This window comes from Chanodichthys erythropterus, chromosome 9, assembly GCF_024489055.1.
Source record: "Chanodichthys erythropterus isolate Z2021 chromosome 9, ASM2448905v1, whole genome shotgun sequence".
Lineage (NCBI taxonomy): Eukaryota > Metazoa > Chordata > Actinopteri > Cypriniformes > Xenocyprididae > Chanodichthys > Chanodichthys erythropterus.
This window is the reverse complement of record NC_090229.1, coordinates 17,937,274-17,954,802: the sequence shown is the minus strand read 5'-3', so window position 1 is coordinate 17,954,802 and position 17,529 is coordinate 17,937,274. Positions and strand designations below refer to the sequence as shown.

The 17,529-nt window shown below is 34.9% G+C and overlaps 1 protein-coding gene across 3 annotated transcripts in view; it reads right to left on the bottom strand.

Annotated features, from left to right (window-relative positions):
- ralgds (ral guanine nucleotide dissociation stimulator) overlaps nucleotides 1-15,110 on the bottom strand; it is a 30,395-nt gene extending 15,285 nt beyond the window's left edge. The window contains exon 1 of one of the 3 annotated variants that reach the window (XM_067394864.1): nucleotides 14,667-15,110. In XM_067394864.1, coding sequence (XP_067250965.1) covers nucleotides 14,667-14,846 — 180 coding nt within the window. In that variant the 5' untranslated portion in view covers nucleotides 14,847-15,110. Of the gene's footprint in view, nucleotides 1-4,656; nucleotides 4,954-9,780; nucleotides 10,108-14,666 lie in introns of those variants that run through there. The other 2 variants (XM_067394862.1, XM_067394863.1) reach the window with 2 other exon arrangements.
- Nucleotides 15,111-17,529: the final 2,419 nt, after the last annotated feature.

Sequence of the window (17,529 nt, the reverse complement as noted above, 5' to 3'; positions counted from 1 at the left end):
GCTGCAGTCTGTGTATTTTGGCATTGGCCAGTAGGTGTTTCAGCACATTCGGTTATAGCACATTAAACCTCAGCAAAGAGTGATGGCCAGATTCACTGCTGCAAACATCTACAGTAGAAAAAAAGGCAGAGAAAGGTGAAAAGGTGATTTCTCATCTTATCCACCTTATTGTGGAAGTTTCCATTCTCTACTTTTTTTTTCTATCATCCACTGACTTCTTTTGACTTCTAACCAGGCTTAGTGTTCAAAGTATGAGAGTGACACAATGACAAGAAGAGTCGGCATAAAAAATGCCATGCAGCTTGGAATACTGATACTCCAGATTTCTTCATCAACTACACTGCCGTAGAACGTGCCGTAGAACGTCTTTTTAAAAGATGTAATATAAGTCTAAGGTGTCCCCTGAATGTGTCTGTGAAGTTTCAGCTCAAAATACCCCATAGATTTTTTTAAATTCATTTTTTTAACTGCCTATTTTGGGGCATCATTAAATATGCGCCGATTCAGGCTGTGGCCCCTTTAAATTCTCGTGCTCCCTGCCCTCCCGGAAGGCACTGCTTTCCCGGAAGCTCTCGCTTGCCTTAAACAGCATAAACAAAGTTCACACAGCTAATATAACCCTCAAAATGGATCTTTACAAAGTGTTCGTCATGCTGTATGTCTAATCGCATAAGTATGGTATTTATTTGGATGTTTACATTTGATTCTGAATGAATTTGATAGTGCTCCGTGGCTAAAGCTAACATTACACACTGTTGGAGAGATATATAAAGAATGAAATTTTTAATGAATTATACAGACTGAATTATAATTTTTAGATTTGCCACCATGGCAATAAATTACAATATATGAAATTAGAAAATTGTTATTTTAAATTGTAATAATATTTCACATAACTGTTTTACTGAGCATCCACTTTCACCAAAACATTGGGTAAAACATCACCGAGCTGCAATCATTAACCTCTGATGAGCTTTTCTCTATTGTTTACATACCGTTATTTGATAAATGGCTTTATCAGTATTTTTCTGGCCTGGATGTTGTTAATAATAACTGGATGTTATTGCTACTTTTTTTTGCCTGTGTTTTGGTTGTGCCAAGGTTTTCATGAAATCTGCTCCAGCATTTTGGAATGAGATTAGCAGAACCAAGGAAGGAATTCTTCAATATAAGCCATGGAAAAAGATTTATCCGACTCTGCCTGAGTGCAGCTCAGAACTGCTGTGTGTGGTTGCTGTCTGGCTCCAGAATAGAGCAGATGTAGGAATAAGGAATGTATGCATGGTGTAATTCTGCATGAAAGCAGATCATTTCTGCATATTAGAGAATTGTATTTGTATTTTGCCAACATTCTACATGAAAAAACACAATCAATGTATCATTTTGGTCAGAATTATTTTGTGTATGGATCACAAAAACGTGATATTTTAAAGTATGTAGTGGCTTCTTTTTTTCCATGTAATGAACGTAAATGGGGACTGGATCCGTCAATTTTCAGTATGAAAAAATAAAATAAAAGTTGTCCCCACATGTCTGATGACCAAAATTCATTGATGTTGGCTGGCTTAATAAATCTTAGAAAATAGCAAATGAGGATGGAAACTTCAATGGTGCTTTTTTCTCATTTTAGAGTTTGACAGCACAGTCACCACTGACTTTCATTTTATAGAAAAGAGCATTTTTTAAAAATTCACTTCATATCAAGTCCCATGTAAAGTCATACAGGTTTGAAATGAAATGAGGGTGAATAAATGATGAAAGAATTTTCATTTTTGGTGAACCATTAAAACTCTAGCAGTACGATATTCTATTATATTTTGTTTAGTCACTTTTACACTGAAATATTCATTTGGCAAACCATTTTGTTCAAAGTGTTTTACAGTGCATTTTATCAGTATGACCTTGGCATTGATAACACCCATGTTCTACTAGCTGCTTTTCTAAATGTAACCTAACAAACCTGATTTAACAGTGGTGTATTGAGTATTTGTTATTATTACATAATTGTTTAATTACATCAACGCTCACCTACATATTCCTGCCTCTTCACTCTGCCACTTTCCCCTTTCCTGCCTCTCACATCCATGTTTTCTCTTCATCACCATCCCACTGTTCCTCCCTCTCATCCCTCTCTTTCCATTCAAGAGATCTTTCACGACAAAAGCGCCTCTGTATGTGTCAATGTAACCCCTGTCTGTTCTCCTCATTATACAAAGCTCAGCTCCGCTGTCCCCATTATGACGTTTCGAGTTCAATCTATCACACAAAAGCCTCTTTAAGAAGAATGGAGAATTTGTAAACACTTTTAACAAACACAGGAGAACAATGACAAAAAGTATTATAGCGATAACCCAGTGTTCCCATTGCCCAAGTTGGGGCTCAGTGAGATTTATTATTGGTTGAAAGTGACAGTAAATAACGCCAGAAAAGATTTATATTTCAAAAAAATGTTGTTCTTTTGAACTTAATATTCATGAAAGTCTCCTGAGAAAAAAGTATCAAGGTTTTCACAAAAATATTAAGCAGTATTGATAATAATAAGAAATTATATTATAGTGATTTCCGAAGGATCATGTGACACTGAAGACGTAATGATGCTGAAAATTCACCTTTGCTGTCACAGGAATAAATTACATTTTAAATTATATTAAAATAGAAAATATTTATTTTTAATGTTTCAAAAAATTACTGTAATTTTTGTCAAATAAATGCAGCTTTGGTGAGCATAAGAGACTTCTTTTTCAAAAAATCTCACTGATCCTAATTGGTTGGTACAAGAAGTCCATTTATGACAATAACACAGCATTAAAGTGCTCTTACACAAGATCTTAAACTGGATCCTTTATGGCAGCTGTTACGTTAAGAGATCAGCTGATTTATGTACTAGGCTTGTAATGATCCATTATACAAGGGTACTTTTACATCTGGCCGCTTTGGTTTAGATCTTCAGGGCTGACCAATTCTGAGCTTTTGCCAAGCCATCTGTAGGCTTGAAAAAGCAGAGATAAGTGCCTGCAGTGCCCTTTTTTTCTCATAAGAGAGGATGAGAGAGCTATAGATAAGAGAGAGGGATTTATAGCAAAGTTACTTGACCATTACAACTCCATCCATCAATGGTTACCCAAGGGCCAACTTTTTGCAGCAAATCTCCATAAGTTGAAGCTAATGCAGCCACAAAGAAGAAGGGCTCTAGTGCTGTGCTGGATGGAATGGAAGATTTAACCATCACTAAGTGTATAATGAGAGCAGATTAGATTTAGTCCAGGGAAGGTTAGCAGCTGGTGACACACTAGAACCTTCTTTTTATGCGCGACTAGAGCAAAGCTGCAACGTCGTAAACAAGTTTTGGTGTGAACTGTTGTTTAAGTCACAACAATGTGCTGTTGGCATTAAAATGCAAGATAAAAAAGGAACATGTTGTTCACACAACACAGACAGATAACTCAAGTTTAGCATAACAACCTAGCAACTGTAAAATGTGTGACCGCCATGGTAATAAAATAATTTAGGCTACTCGTCTTCAAAAACAACCTAGAAAACATTTTGATCTGGAGAGTTTGAGAAGTCACGAATTGAAAATCAATAATGAATGTCTTATCACATCTGACAAGTAAATTGTGCTGTCATGTAGCCTATTATATAAGAGGTTCTCAAATATAATCATCCTTTCTCAGCTGACATATCTGCACTATGTGGGCAAACTCATCATAACAAACAGCCCTTGTTAAACTCTCAAAATAGCATAACATCAATAACATCTGATAGTATTAATCATATTTTAGCATTTCTTTCCGTGTCCTTAGCTTAATCATCTTGAGGGGAGACTGTGTTTTCATTTAATACCTGAAGGGAAAGTAAATCTAAATTTGACTGCTTTATTTCCATGGCCCTTTTTGGGGAGAGTTTAGAGAAGGGAAAGTTGGAGGAAAAGGGAAACAGAGTAGGCTACTCTTGCCAAGATTATGGTGAAGACTCAGTTTTGGTTTACTTCATATGTGCCTACAAGCACAAGAGATTTGTTTAAATGCATTTATGCTGTCTTTTTGTGGAATATATGCCACTTCAGATGCAGCTTCTGTGCCGCCTTTGCAGTTTAAAGATGGCGTAAGACTTTTACAAGACAAAGATCATATAAAGCCAGTACGAATTGTAACTGAGTTAGATGAGTATTTGAAGAAGTTTACTCTAAGCTGCTCTAATTCAAAGTTTTCTATAAAAGACAGAAACAACGACGAAGTAGAACAAAAACACTCATGCCAGCTCAGCAACATATATATATATATATATATATATATATATATATATATATATATATATATATATATATATACAACACAATCTGCATAAAAATGCCTAGAAAAATGGGAAGAAACCGACAATTGACAAAATACTAATATATCATAGCAAGAATACCGACAAGATTTTACCAATAACAAAGCTAAATAACTTTTTTAACTATAACAAGTTCAATTGTTAAACATATATATATATATACACACACACACACATAGCCTATATATATATATATATATATATATATATATATATATATATATATATATATATATATATACACATACATACAATTTTTAAACATATATAAATACATACAAGAGTTATAGCCTATAGAAATGTTAGTTTAAATCTGTGTATTACCTCCAGCATAGGCAGATCAGGGTCCAAATGCGTAAAACTATTTAAGACGACCGGACATCCATCTCCGGCCGCGATCTCCAGCTTCACCCCATCCCAAATGTTTTTAATTTTCCAAGTGCTGGACTCAAATAGCTCATCCAGGGACGTGGGTTTGACACCCAGAGCGTCCGACTGTATCCCAGTAATGTAGACCATTACTAAAAGACTGTCACCTCTGTTTACGATGTAAACGATGTAAATTATTTTATAACGAACTCCATATTCTGTCACTCAGACTTCTGCTGCATGTGTGCTGGTCTGTATGGGTTCGGGTGAAGTAGAGAAGGGAATACCCTGAGCCGCTAGGCCCCGCCCCTCGCGCTTCAGCCATCCGGCCTTCCTCCCCGAGCGCGCATGTTGCCCCGCCCCTTGTATGACTAATTGTGATGTCAGGTTCCGGGAAACTCTGTTGTGAGCTACTAAAAATATCATTTTTAATTGCTTGATTATAAATTCACAGGCCATAAATAGATGGGTGCAACTGAAATAATTATATGGCATTAATTAAACTATTATATGACTCATTATCAAGCTTAGGTCTAAATATAAAGGGCATTTGTGTATAAATAAGACGATCTGTCCATGTATCAAATTGAATAAATGAAAAAAACAAAACAAACAACAACAATAATAATAATCAGTGCATTTAACTCTTCTATTGTCTCTAGATTTCACATACGTTTTGGAATTGTGAACCAGGCTTTGTGACACTGTGAAGAATATCTAAACAAAACAATAAAAGCATTAAAAAACACACATATGGGCTTTCAGCATATTGTACAGATTTGGTTTGATTATTAATCAAATTTGACTTCTCTCTCTCTCTCTCTCTCTCTCTATATATATATATATATATATATATATATATATATATATATATATGTGTGTGTGTGTGTGTGTGTGTGTATAATATATATAAAATCTAAATTATATCTACATTTTAGAAAATATTATATATATATATATAATATTTTCTAAAATTTAGTCCCAGTGTACTCTAAGGGTACAAGAAGGGCCCATGTTTAATGCTTATACCGTGCCACTAAAATAAAGATGTGCTTAATAGTCAAATTGAAATGAAGTGGACTTGTCAACCAGGCTCACTGTATATAAATAACCTAAATTGTAGGCTATTCATGTTCCAACCTCAAAATATTTGTTGAGCTGTAAGCCTAGTTACCACAACAACACACAACCCCAGCATTATCTTACCAACGTCATGACCCTGACTTTAATACATACTAATAGCGCCCTCTGTTGGAAAATACTGGTAACTTACTCTTCAGGGATGACCGCAACACTGTGACGCAAAGCTCCAGTGAAAATGAAACTCAAACCCTCCAGTGGAATAGTGTTTTGCGAGAAAAGCAACAGCTGTGGGAGGCACTTGCTTTGGATTGATGGTGTTTTCCCATCCAGAATTGTCCATGAGGTAACCATTATGATGATATAGTGAAATCTGACAAGATAGCTGTTTGAAAAAGCAGACTTTGTGCTATAAGAGCTGTGGAGATGCTTTAATATTAGGCTACTTCACTATAAGGTGCCCTAAAAATTGTATATTTTAAATATATATATATATATATATATATATATATATATATATATATATATATATATATATATATATATATATATATATATATATTAGATTAAATGGTTTACATCCACATTAGATTAAGAACCCAGAAAGAAAGACCTCTAGATCTTCTAGAAAAAGCTGTTTAATTTTCCATGGAGTGAGTCACTCCCTCATTGGCGCCGTCATGTTGACCAGCATGCCATGCAATTGTTTACTAGTGATTATAATAACAACAAATTACAATATGTATAGCCAGTACTCTAGGCACTTTTCAAAGCATAAAAATAAAAGTAGCACCTTAGTGAAACAAAGCAAACAATATAACAAACTCCATATCCATATACTGCAACCAGGCCAACAGGTGTCAGTATAAAGTCCAAAATCCCTGGTACTATTGGGATGAATAAGAGCCAGCTAAATGTAAAAAAATGTGTGCAACTCTAACTCTCAGTAATGCATTAATTATACTTAGATTTATTCAGAATTCACAATATTTCTCTGACCAATTCTGCTAATAGATCTGTGGCCATAATTCAAGGCAGCACACACTGAACTGAATGTGAATAACCCTGGACTCTCTGAATTGAAACAGTTGTTAGTTGTGCTTGGCTGCCACGCAGAGAGATCACACAGAGTTATTATGCTGTAAGTTATCTGTGAACTCTTCGGTCTAAATCACCACCCAAATAAATCTTGTATCAAGAACACAAAATCCACATAAACTCCCTTATTTCACACATTGAGGTCACAACTATTCAAAAAGCATTTTCTTGCATATGCATGGGTTTTGATGGCACAGTTGGACATCAACCTTTACATTGGACACTAGTGCATCATCCTATATACTGCAAGCTGGTGTATGTCAGTTGTTTTTTTTTTCTCCAAACCAAGATGGCTGACGGCCAGTCAGAAATGCCAAGGTGCTCTGGAATATCCATCCATTTCTTCTATCCTATGAGAGTCTTGCCGGTAAAATAATGTTTTAGCATCAGGCAACATTTAAGGAGTCATATCATTGTTAAATTTTCCAAGTATTGATATTAGATTGGAATGAAATTCTGATTAATCATCTGTCCACTAAATTGGTCATCATGCATCACTAGCTAAAAAATCTTCATCTGCAGTAACTTTTTTGGCTGTAAATAAATGCATTTGTGTTATAATGTAATTTGCATTTACATCAAAAAAGTAATCTGATTACGCAATGCTTGTTACTTGTAATGCTTTACTTTACTCCTTACATCAAAAAGTAATCTGATGAAATGCTTGTTACTTCTGATGAGATTGAAAACACCTCAATTGTTTTACTTTTTGAATTACTACATTTCAAACTCAATTGGGTTTGCAATATTTTGCGTTTATAATTTTTGTATATATTTTAGTTTTCACATAATTTTATGTTATTTAATTTATTGGTTTGTTAAATACACAGTATTGCTGTGTTATTACTGTACTATGTTTAATATAGTATCTCTTCAGTTTAAACCAAAAACGCATACTGTCTGTGCACTCAAGTGGACATCTGAAAATCTCTGAAAAATGTGTAAAAAAAAAAAAGAAAGAAAAAATCTAGTTTTTCATGCCCTAAGAGAAATAAAAACACATAGGGAAAAACCTGACTGAGGCTGTCATAATTCATGTATTCATGTGCTCTGTAAACTGCCTCTCCAAAGTGTAAGAGAAATTAACTTTTGACATTTCTTGAGCATCAAATCAGCATGAAATGTTTTCTAAAGGATCATGTTACACTGAAGACTGGAGTAATTTATTCCATCACAGGAATAATTTACATTTTAAAATATATTCAAATAGAAAACAGTTTAAATTGTAATATTTCATAATATTACTGTATTGAAATATATAAATATATATTGTATTAATCAATATATACACATATACACACTACCATTATATACACACTACCATTCAAAAGTTTGGGGTCGATAAGATCTTTTTTTTTTTTTTAAAGAAGTGTCTTATGCTCAACATGGCTGTATTTTTTTTTTTTTTTTTTATAAAAAATGCAGTAAAAATAGTAATATTCTGAAATATTATTATAGTTTAATATAACTGTTTTCTATTTGAATATATTTTATAACTTATTCCTGTGACGGCAAAGCAGAATTTTCAATATCATTACTCCAGTCTCTGGTGTCACGTGATCCTTCATCCTTCATATCATTCTAATATGCTGATTTGATTTGATGCTCATTTCTTAATATTATTAATGTAAAAAAAACATGTTTGTCTATATATATATATATATATATATATATATATATATATATATATAATATATATATATATATATATATATATATATATATATATTCATATATGGATATATCTGGGCCTAAATGTCCATGCAGTGTTTTTCTTTAACAGAGATGACCCATGGCACCAAAAGTTTGGGATTGCTGTAACATGTATACTTAGTCTAAGGCTATCTCTGCCGCAGCTGGAACTCAGTTGCACAACCTCTGTTTGCGCTGCTCTCTGCTGAGATTGATAGATAACAGCTTGTTGTTCTCTTACAGCACCAGCATGGTTTATAATTCTTTGGAGAAGCTTCATTTTATCTCTTTTGTCCTTTTGCCCAGACACACACAGTCAAAAACCAGGTGATTATAGGATCTAGAAGAATTGTTCTATAATCTTTCCTACCATCGGGAATGAAGGCCATCAGAGCTCGCATATAAATGTTAGCAAACAATGTTCACCCTGAACCCAGTCTCCTCTCCTAACAAGCCAGTGTCAACCTGAGAAAGGACACATGTACTTTGAGAGTACACAACTTCACATGGGGACAAATGTAATGAGCCTGCAAGCAAAGTGTCTTGTATATACTATTTTTTTTTCTTTTTTTTTTTTCATCGTTTTTTTTTTTTAATTTATTTTGAGGTGCACAACTACAGAAACATTTAATATCAGATCATTTCTGAGTGATTACTTGAAAATGTATTGAAAATTTGACTACTAGATGTTGTTTTCTTTCTTTCTCCCTTTGTTTACTTCATCAAAATAAAGAAAGTCCCAGAAGAGGGTAAGGTACACACTTCTCAGGCTGTGGAAAACACCTGAAAGATACTATCACAGCCAAGAATATTTTGAAAGGTGCAGGAAGCAACTTGTCACTCATTGGTATCCATTCACACCCACACACACCTCCGCCTTAGGGAGATGTCAAACTGTAGATTGCACAGATTTAAACAGATTTCTCTAGAAACAGCCCACCATCTTCAAATGAAATCTCTTTGCATACTCCACTGTTTACTCAACTGATTTTGAATATATATTTTTTATAATGCCTTTGTGTGTAATCCTAGAATTTATTAACCTGCCAACTCAATGAATAGCACTACAGCCAACATGAAATATGAATAAACACATCATAAAACATATAATCACATTTTGACTACATTAATAGAACAATAAGATCAGCTGATAGCTAGACTAGATACATTTGCAGACTATTAGAGAACAAAAAAAGTGGTTCTTCTTACCTGTTTTCTTTCCTCTAAACATTCCAAATCACAGAACAGATCATCATTCACGTACATACAACCAAAGCCGCACCAGCGTATCAGTTGAACAAGTTGATCAATTCTGTCTTTCCAGCACATCACCTTCTCAATTGAGTCTTTGAAGCGTAAAATGCAAGATCTGTCAATCCTGTGACAGATACAAAGTGCAAAATTCTCCTTCCCCATTCACTGACCCTAAAACACTGTCCCTGTCCGACACGTGTGGACTCAAACAGCTGTATCAATACACAGGGAACACGGTAACACAACTCTCACGCTAACTCTCTCACACTGAAATCCACAACATCGACTGAAGCTTTTCTTATAAGCTCTACTATTAACACCTTCAGGGTTACTAAGGAATCATTTGTAAAGCACAAGCCTCTCTGAGACTTCCCAAAAGTTCCCTGACAAAACAGAAAGTGCAAGTGAAGCAATCAAACAAAACTATAACCTGTGTGACTACTTTCTGTTCCATCATAAGAGCATCAAACCATGTGGGGGAGCAAATGTTCACATCATGTCGCTATAAAACACTTTTACCCATGGTTTTCCTTCTTTAATACTACCCCACAAACTATGTTTCTTTACCCAGTGACAAAAATACTACTTATTTAAGAGTCAAACTATTTTTTTAACAGAATGCCCCCACAATCTAGGTAAAAATCAGTTTTTACTATCCTTGTGGGTGTTTTTGGTCTCAACAATCTAGGCAAAACATTCTGTTACCTATAACTGTCTGATGTATAGTTCTGCAATTTTTCTGATAGGCTCAACTTCAAGGAGCAAAAACATAGTCAAACAAAGTCAAGGTACCGGATTGATAAGAAAGAAATAATCATTGGATTTGACACAGTTTGTCAGGTTAGTGACATGTAGTTTTTGGAAGATATTCAGAGTATTTATTCTGCTAATTATGAAATATTCTATACTTATTGTATAGTCTTTACACGTTTTTTTCGGTGTATTTTCTACAATCATTTTCAGATACTGCCACGGCATTATTTAAAAGGACAGTTCTTGGCTAGAATAAGCTGCAGTATGGACCGCCAAAAGTCTGGCTATATGAGACTAGACAAAACCTGACCCACAAACAGGTGGATACTGATGTTAAAGAGGCCAGACCTTGTCAATGCATGTCTATGTGGCTTAAAACAATGATGTTGTTATAACAGGCCAATGTGAAAAAGCTCTCAGTATATGGAAGTGCAATCCAACAACAGCTTTATGTATTGAAGACACCTAACTTCCTTACAAAAATAGGTCAAAAACTAATATAGTATGTAAATCCCTGATTCTTTTTCACAGAGAGAGCTCACATACTTTCCTTTCTTGAGTGCCACAGAAACACCATTCTGTAGCTCAATTTATTGCCCTGCTTTATTCTCTGGAGCTCAATTACAATTCTAAGGCGCTTTGACACTCAGAACTTGGCATTTAAAAGTGCTTTCTCCTCACGACTGGGGCCAAAAGAGAAACTATATCACAAGCCCTGTCCAGTCAATGAATACGGACAGTCACTGGCTGAGACACGGATACACGCTGATCCGATACCAGTGTTGCCAAACTGCTGAAAAGTGTACCAAGTGTATTGATGTGAATGAATCTTTAGTGCAGTGAGTTTATTATTAAGATCAGATATTGATGGAGATTGAAGTTGTTCATTGAAGTATAAGAATTGAGCATCCATGATAAAGAAAAAAAACTTCAGGTTGAAAACACGTGGGCAAAGTTCTTAGAAATATACTCTGTTTTTAAGGGTTAGTTCACCCAAAAATGAAACTTCTGTCATTAATTACTCACCCTCATGCTGTTCCACACTCGTAAGAACTTATTAAAGAAGATATTTTGATGAAATTCGAGAGGAATATGACTCGTCTATATAGAAAGCAATATAATCAACACTTTCAAGGCACAGTAAAGACAACCCTTAACCTTAATGTTATGAAGCTACGAGAATACTTTTTGTGTGCAAAAACAAAACAAAAATAATGACTTTATTCAACAATATCTTCTCTTCTGTGTCATTCTCATATGTTGTTTACATCCAGCGCTTCCAGGTCCTACATCAGAACGGCGACTCATTATTGGCCGGCTCCTGCGTCAGCATCACACACATGCGTCGTGCTGCTCACGTGTGCAGCTTTGGCCAATACTGAGCCTGCATTCGAACATAAACACGGAAACGCCTTAATAGTGCTTACTGTGTTACCTACGTAAAGATAATGACAGAAGAGATTGTTGAATAAAGTCATTATTTTTGTTAAGTTTTCTTGTCGATTTCGTAAAATTAAGGTTGAACCACTGCAGTGACATCGACGGTTTTAACTATGTATTTTTCTACTTTTCTGGACTTTGAAAGTGTTGATTATACTGCATGCTGTTTGGATGAGTCATATACCTCTCGCATGTCATCAAAAATATCTTAATTTGTGTTCTGAAGATGAACGAAGGTCTTACGGGTGTGGAACGACATGAGGATGAGTAATTAATGAAAGAAATTTCATTTTTGGGTGAACTAACCCTTTCATGTTGGTTTCAGGTGATTCTGAAAAACTTTTACCATTTGAGAAAAGTTTCAGTTTAATTCAAATGAATTCAATAACAAAAAAGTGATATTTTCCGTATACTATGAATAGATGTGTGTATACAGTACAGTCCAAAAGTTTGGAACCACTAAGATTTTTAATGTTTTTAAAAGAAGTTTCATCTGCTCACCAAGGCTACATTTATTTAATAAAAAATACAGTAAAAAACAGTAATATTGTGAAATATTATTACAATTTAAAATAACTGTGTACTATTTAAATATGTTTGACAAAGTAATTTATTCCTGTGATGCAAAGCTGAATTTTCAGCATCATTACTCCAGTCTTCAGTGTCACATGATCCTTCAGAAATCATTCTAATATGCTGATTTGCTGCTCAATAAACATTTATGATTATTTTCAACGTTGAAAACAGATGAATAGAAAGTTCAAAAGAACAGCATTTATCTGAAATACAAAGCTTCTGTAGCATTATACACTACCGTTCACAAGTTTGGGGTCAGTAAGGATTTTTATTTTTATTTTTTTGAAAAGAAATTAAAGAAATGAATACTTTTATTCAGCAAGGATGCATTAAATCAATCAAAAGTGGCAGTAAAGACATTTATATTGTTACAAAAGATTAGATTTCAGATAAATACTGTTCTTTTGAACTTTCTATTCATCAAATAATCCTGAAAAAAATATTGGACACAAATATTTTGTACAATTGTACACATTAAATGTTTCTTGAGCAGCAGATCAGCATATTAGAATGATTTCTGAAGGATCATGTGACACTGAAGACTGAGTAATGATGCTGAAAATTCAGCTTTGCATCACAGGAATAAATTACTTTGTCAAATATATTAAAATAGAAAACAGTTATTTTAAATTGTAAAAATATTTCACAATATTACTGTTTTTACTGTATTTTTAATTAAATAAATGTAGCCTTGGTGAGCAGACGAAACTTCTTTTAAAAACATTAAAAATCTTAGTGGTTCCAAACTTTTGGACTGTACTGTAAATATTTAAAAAAACATAAATAATAATAAAAAAATAATAATGTGAGTAAATAGGCTATTTTTACAAGCATCATGGTTTATTAATTAAAAACTTATAAAATTATAAAATACGTTTTGGGGAGTCACACATATGATAGTTTACAACCTGAACTAACCTTGCCTTGTCTTAAAAAGGTATTATGACAAATTATCTCATATTTTAAGAGACTTTTTGACCTTGACACAGGCATGATGGTCTGCAGGGGTCACCTCTATGACATCATTTCCTTCATTATGTATTTTTTTTTCTTGGTTTGGCAAAGTTTTTTAGATATATAATAATAAGCAGTAAAGCAGTTTTGTTTTTGTGCTATATATTTTTTATAAGAAATAATAATAATAATTTTGTTTTGAAGAGTTTCAGAAGTATTTCAGAATTTACAGTTGTATCACCCAGACATTTTTTTTTAAACTTTCTGTCCTCCAAATATCAAATGAACATAAATAAAATAAAAAATATCAATAATGAATATCAAAAATATCAAAAAGAACTTTAATTTAGAAATTAAAAACATGCCTATAACAGTTGTATTCAAATCACAGTAGAATGAACTGCACTTTTAACATATTTTTGAATAAATTAATATATGTCAACAAAAACAAAATCATATTTTTTTGTATTAACCCAATTGCTTTTTATAACATTTCATTCACATTTATTCAAAAAGATCCAAAACAAAAGCCACAGGACCAGCAGTGGACAACATTCGTTTCAAGATGACTCATAAAACTTGAAGGAGTTGCAGTGCAGTATTGAAGTGGACCATATAATATGCAATAAAGGAAGCCTCGGCAACCTATACACATACTAACACCTGCAAAAGTGCTGACAAACAAAAACATCTGCTACTTAGCAAAAGTAGCACATCAGCCGTGAACATCTCTGGCCAAAAAATGTGCCACCAAAATTAAAAAAAAAAAAAAGCCAGATAGCCACGGGCAGCATAGCAACAACATCCTGTTCCGCATGCCAATAGTAGAACTCACTACTGAGCGCAAGACAGTCACAACTAACTCCAGACCCTGTTATCGATTAGTTGTAACCCGTTTAACGACAAGGAACAGTGTGAACTGACGCGCTTTTACCATGAAAACCCCGTTCCGTAGAGGACTGTCAGTTAAAGTCCTCTGGCTCTAAGCCAACATGCATGAAAACAGCAAAATACAGCCAAAGGGTGAGTACATACTTCGACTAAATAAAAACACATGCACACAGACACCAACTCACACCAGGTGAATCAGAACGAAATGACTGCAGTCTCTCTCTTACCAGATCATCCAGGATGGAGACAGGAAAATCAAACATGCACATCTTCACAGGCTGAGCCAGGGCTTTTTGCAGGCTGAACAGAGATTTGGGCTCCATCTTACCCGATGGAGAGAGTGCAGGCTGCTGTCCAGGCGCCTGCTTCATATTAGGGGAATGCTGCTCCCCCTTGTCTGCTCTCATTGATACACAACTCCCTCCCTCCCTCTCTCACGCTCTCCCTTTCAATCGTTCCCTTTCCAGAGTGAGTGCACAGGCACTCTCGCTCTCTTTCGCCTCTCTCTGTATTTCACTGTACGAGTTACACACAGCACAAACAGGAACTTGCTGCCGCTGTCACTAACACTCTGTTGCCATCTACTTCGCTCGCCTCAGAAGACGGTAAGAAATCTGAAGAACTCGACCTCCTCCCAGTGCTTCCTTTTGCACGTTGTCTCTCTCTCTAACAATCTCCTAGCCATGTAAACACCCACACCCATAGATGCGACGTAGGTATGCAGGTACATCACGCTTTAAATTGCAGTGCCTCCCACTCAAGCCAGCTGTGCAACACATTCAGTCCAGTGTTCACACTCCTGTTTTCCAGCTCAAGAAGAAATAGGGCCGGGTGTTTTTCTGCCTTCTGCTGTGCTTTTCCCCAGGCGTGCCCCTCAGAGACCTTCTGTTTGTGTATCTGAGAGCGGTTCGGCAGTGGAAAAGTGCTCTCTGGCTCATGTGCACTGTCCATTTTGCACGAGCACCAAAAAAAGTGTGTTCTCGCTCGCGTGACCAGTCTGCCCAGTGACCTGTGCAGCTGAGAGTCTCGATCCTACCACACAGACACACACACAAATGGCAGACATACACTCAGATCCATTAAAGAGTTGAAAAACATTCTATCATTAAATCTAGGTCACAAAGCTTTTCATCCACAAAGAGCTGTCCTATACTCAAACAGTATATGAGACATTTCTCTTCTGCTCTGAGAGAGTTAAGGCATGTGAACAAATGCTGGATCTGTTCAAGCAACAGGGTGAAAAAGCATAAACCCGAATAGTACACGGTTCAATATCAGAGGGTTGCATGTGATGATTATCTAACGGCAGACATAGTTGAGGACCAAGGGGAGGTGGTACTCCATTATGAAAGCACAGACTGTGGGAACTGTTTTGAAATGCAGAGGATATCCTACGCAGCCATAGAGAGATGTGGTTGCCATAGAGACAGCAAACGCTCAACCTTTGAAAAGAGATGCCTAGAGGAACTGCAATAAAGCCCACAGAGACTGTATGGCTGACTTATTTGCACAAGAGCACCATACCTCACCACAAAGATGTGTGCACAAAAGCAGTTTCTATTTAAAATATGCCTCCGATTTATACTTATTTCCCCACTTCGGTTGCATTCCGTAGTCTGCGTGACATTTAAAATTCAGTATGAATATGCACTAACATGTCTTGCCTATATATATATGCCTCATTCCATTCACGTCCAGACATGTGCAAGTTCTTGAGAACAACTTGGATGCTGAAAAACTACTTTTCACATATGGTGGCTTGAACGGTTCAAGGACACATTTACTGGATATAGAGACAGAACAAGGAAATGTAAAACATTTTAAAATGTTAAAATACAACACTCAGTTTTATACAATATTGAAACGATTTTTTTAAAAATAAATGAATACTTTAATTCAGCAAGGATGCATAAAAGTACCAATAAAGAATCCTTATGGTCTTCTCACAGTTCATAACTCATATCAAGAATCTGCCTTTTGCTTGACTCATTGTCTTTTTATTTGTTGGTAATTTAGTTTCTTGCTCTTTTCTCTGACTGCCGTCCCTAGTCTCCTCAATGCCTGCAGTCTGTTAGGATTTTTTTTTTTTTTTTTTTTTTGTGTGTGTATACTTGTTTTCTTTTTTGTGGGGATGCCACCTGGATGGGGGTGGGGGGTGAAGTTCACACAACCTTTGTAAGAAATGCTGAACTTATGTCAATGTTTTGTTGAAAATCATAAATAAAGTTGCAAAAAAAAAAAAAAAAAAAAAAAAAAAACAATCCTTATGGTCTTCTGAACTCTGTATTCACCAAATAATCCTGATCAAATCAGCATATTAGAATGATTTCTGAAGGATCATGTGACACTGTAGACTGGAGTAGTAATGCTGAAAATTCAGCTTTGCCATCACATAAATAAATTAATTTTAAAATATTTTACAATAGAAAACAGTTATTATAAACAGTAATAATATTTCACAATATTACTGTATATTTAATCAAATAAATGCAGCCCTGAGCATAAGAGACTTCTTTCAAAAACATTTTAACAATTGTACTTTTGAATGGTACAATACTGTTCAATATGGATGGATTTAAAAAAAAAAATAGCACTTTATTAGTGGTAGCACTTTATTTTACAGTCCTGTTCCTCATGTACATACTAAGTACTTATTACTTATTATAGTAATTGCAATAACTGGGTAATAACTAAGTACTAACCCTGAACCTACCCCAAAACCATTTACAGTAGTTACCTTATATTACCCAGTACTTTCTTAGGTAAGCACACTGTAAGTACACATAAGTGCATGTACTGTATAATAAAGTGCAACCAATTCTCTAATACAGTGTATTATAGTGCATCTCTAATTTATATGATGTTTTGATGCTAACAGAGCAAATCGATTAAAATAAGTATTACTGAGCCATACACAGAATCATTTACATTTTAACGTAAACTGTGAAGCATTTAGCTTAACTTTAGCTGCTGTTGAAGTTAACTGAATATTGCATTTTCGTTTAAGGCATAATTTCATTTTCTCACAAAAATGAGTAAGATCACTAAACAATATCTGGACCCACTGCAGTAGTTGCACACCCCCTTTTA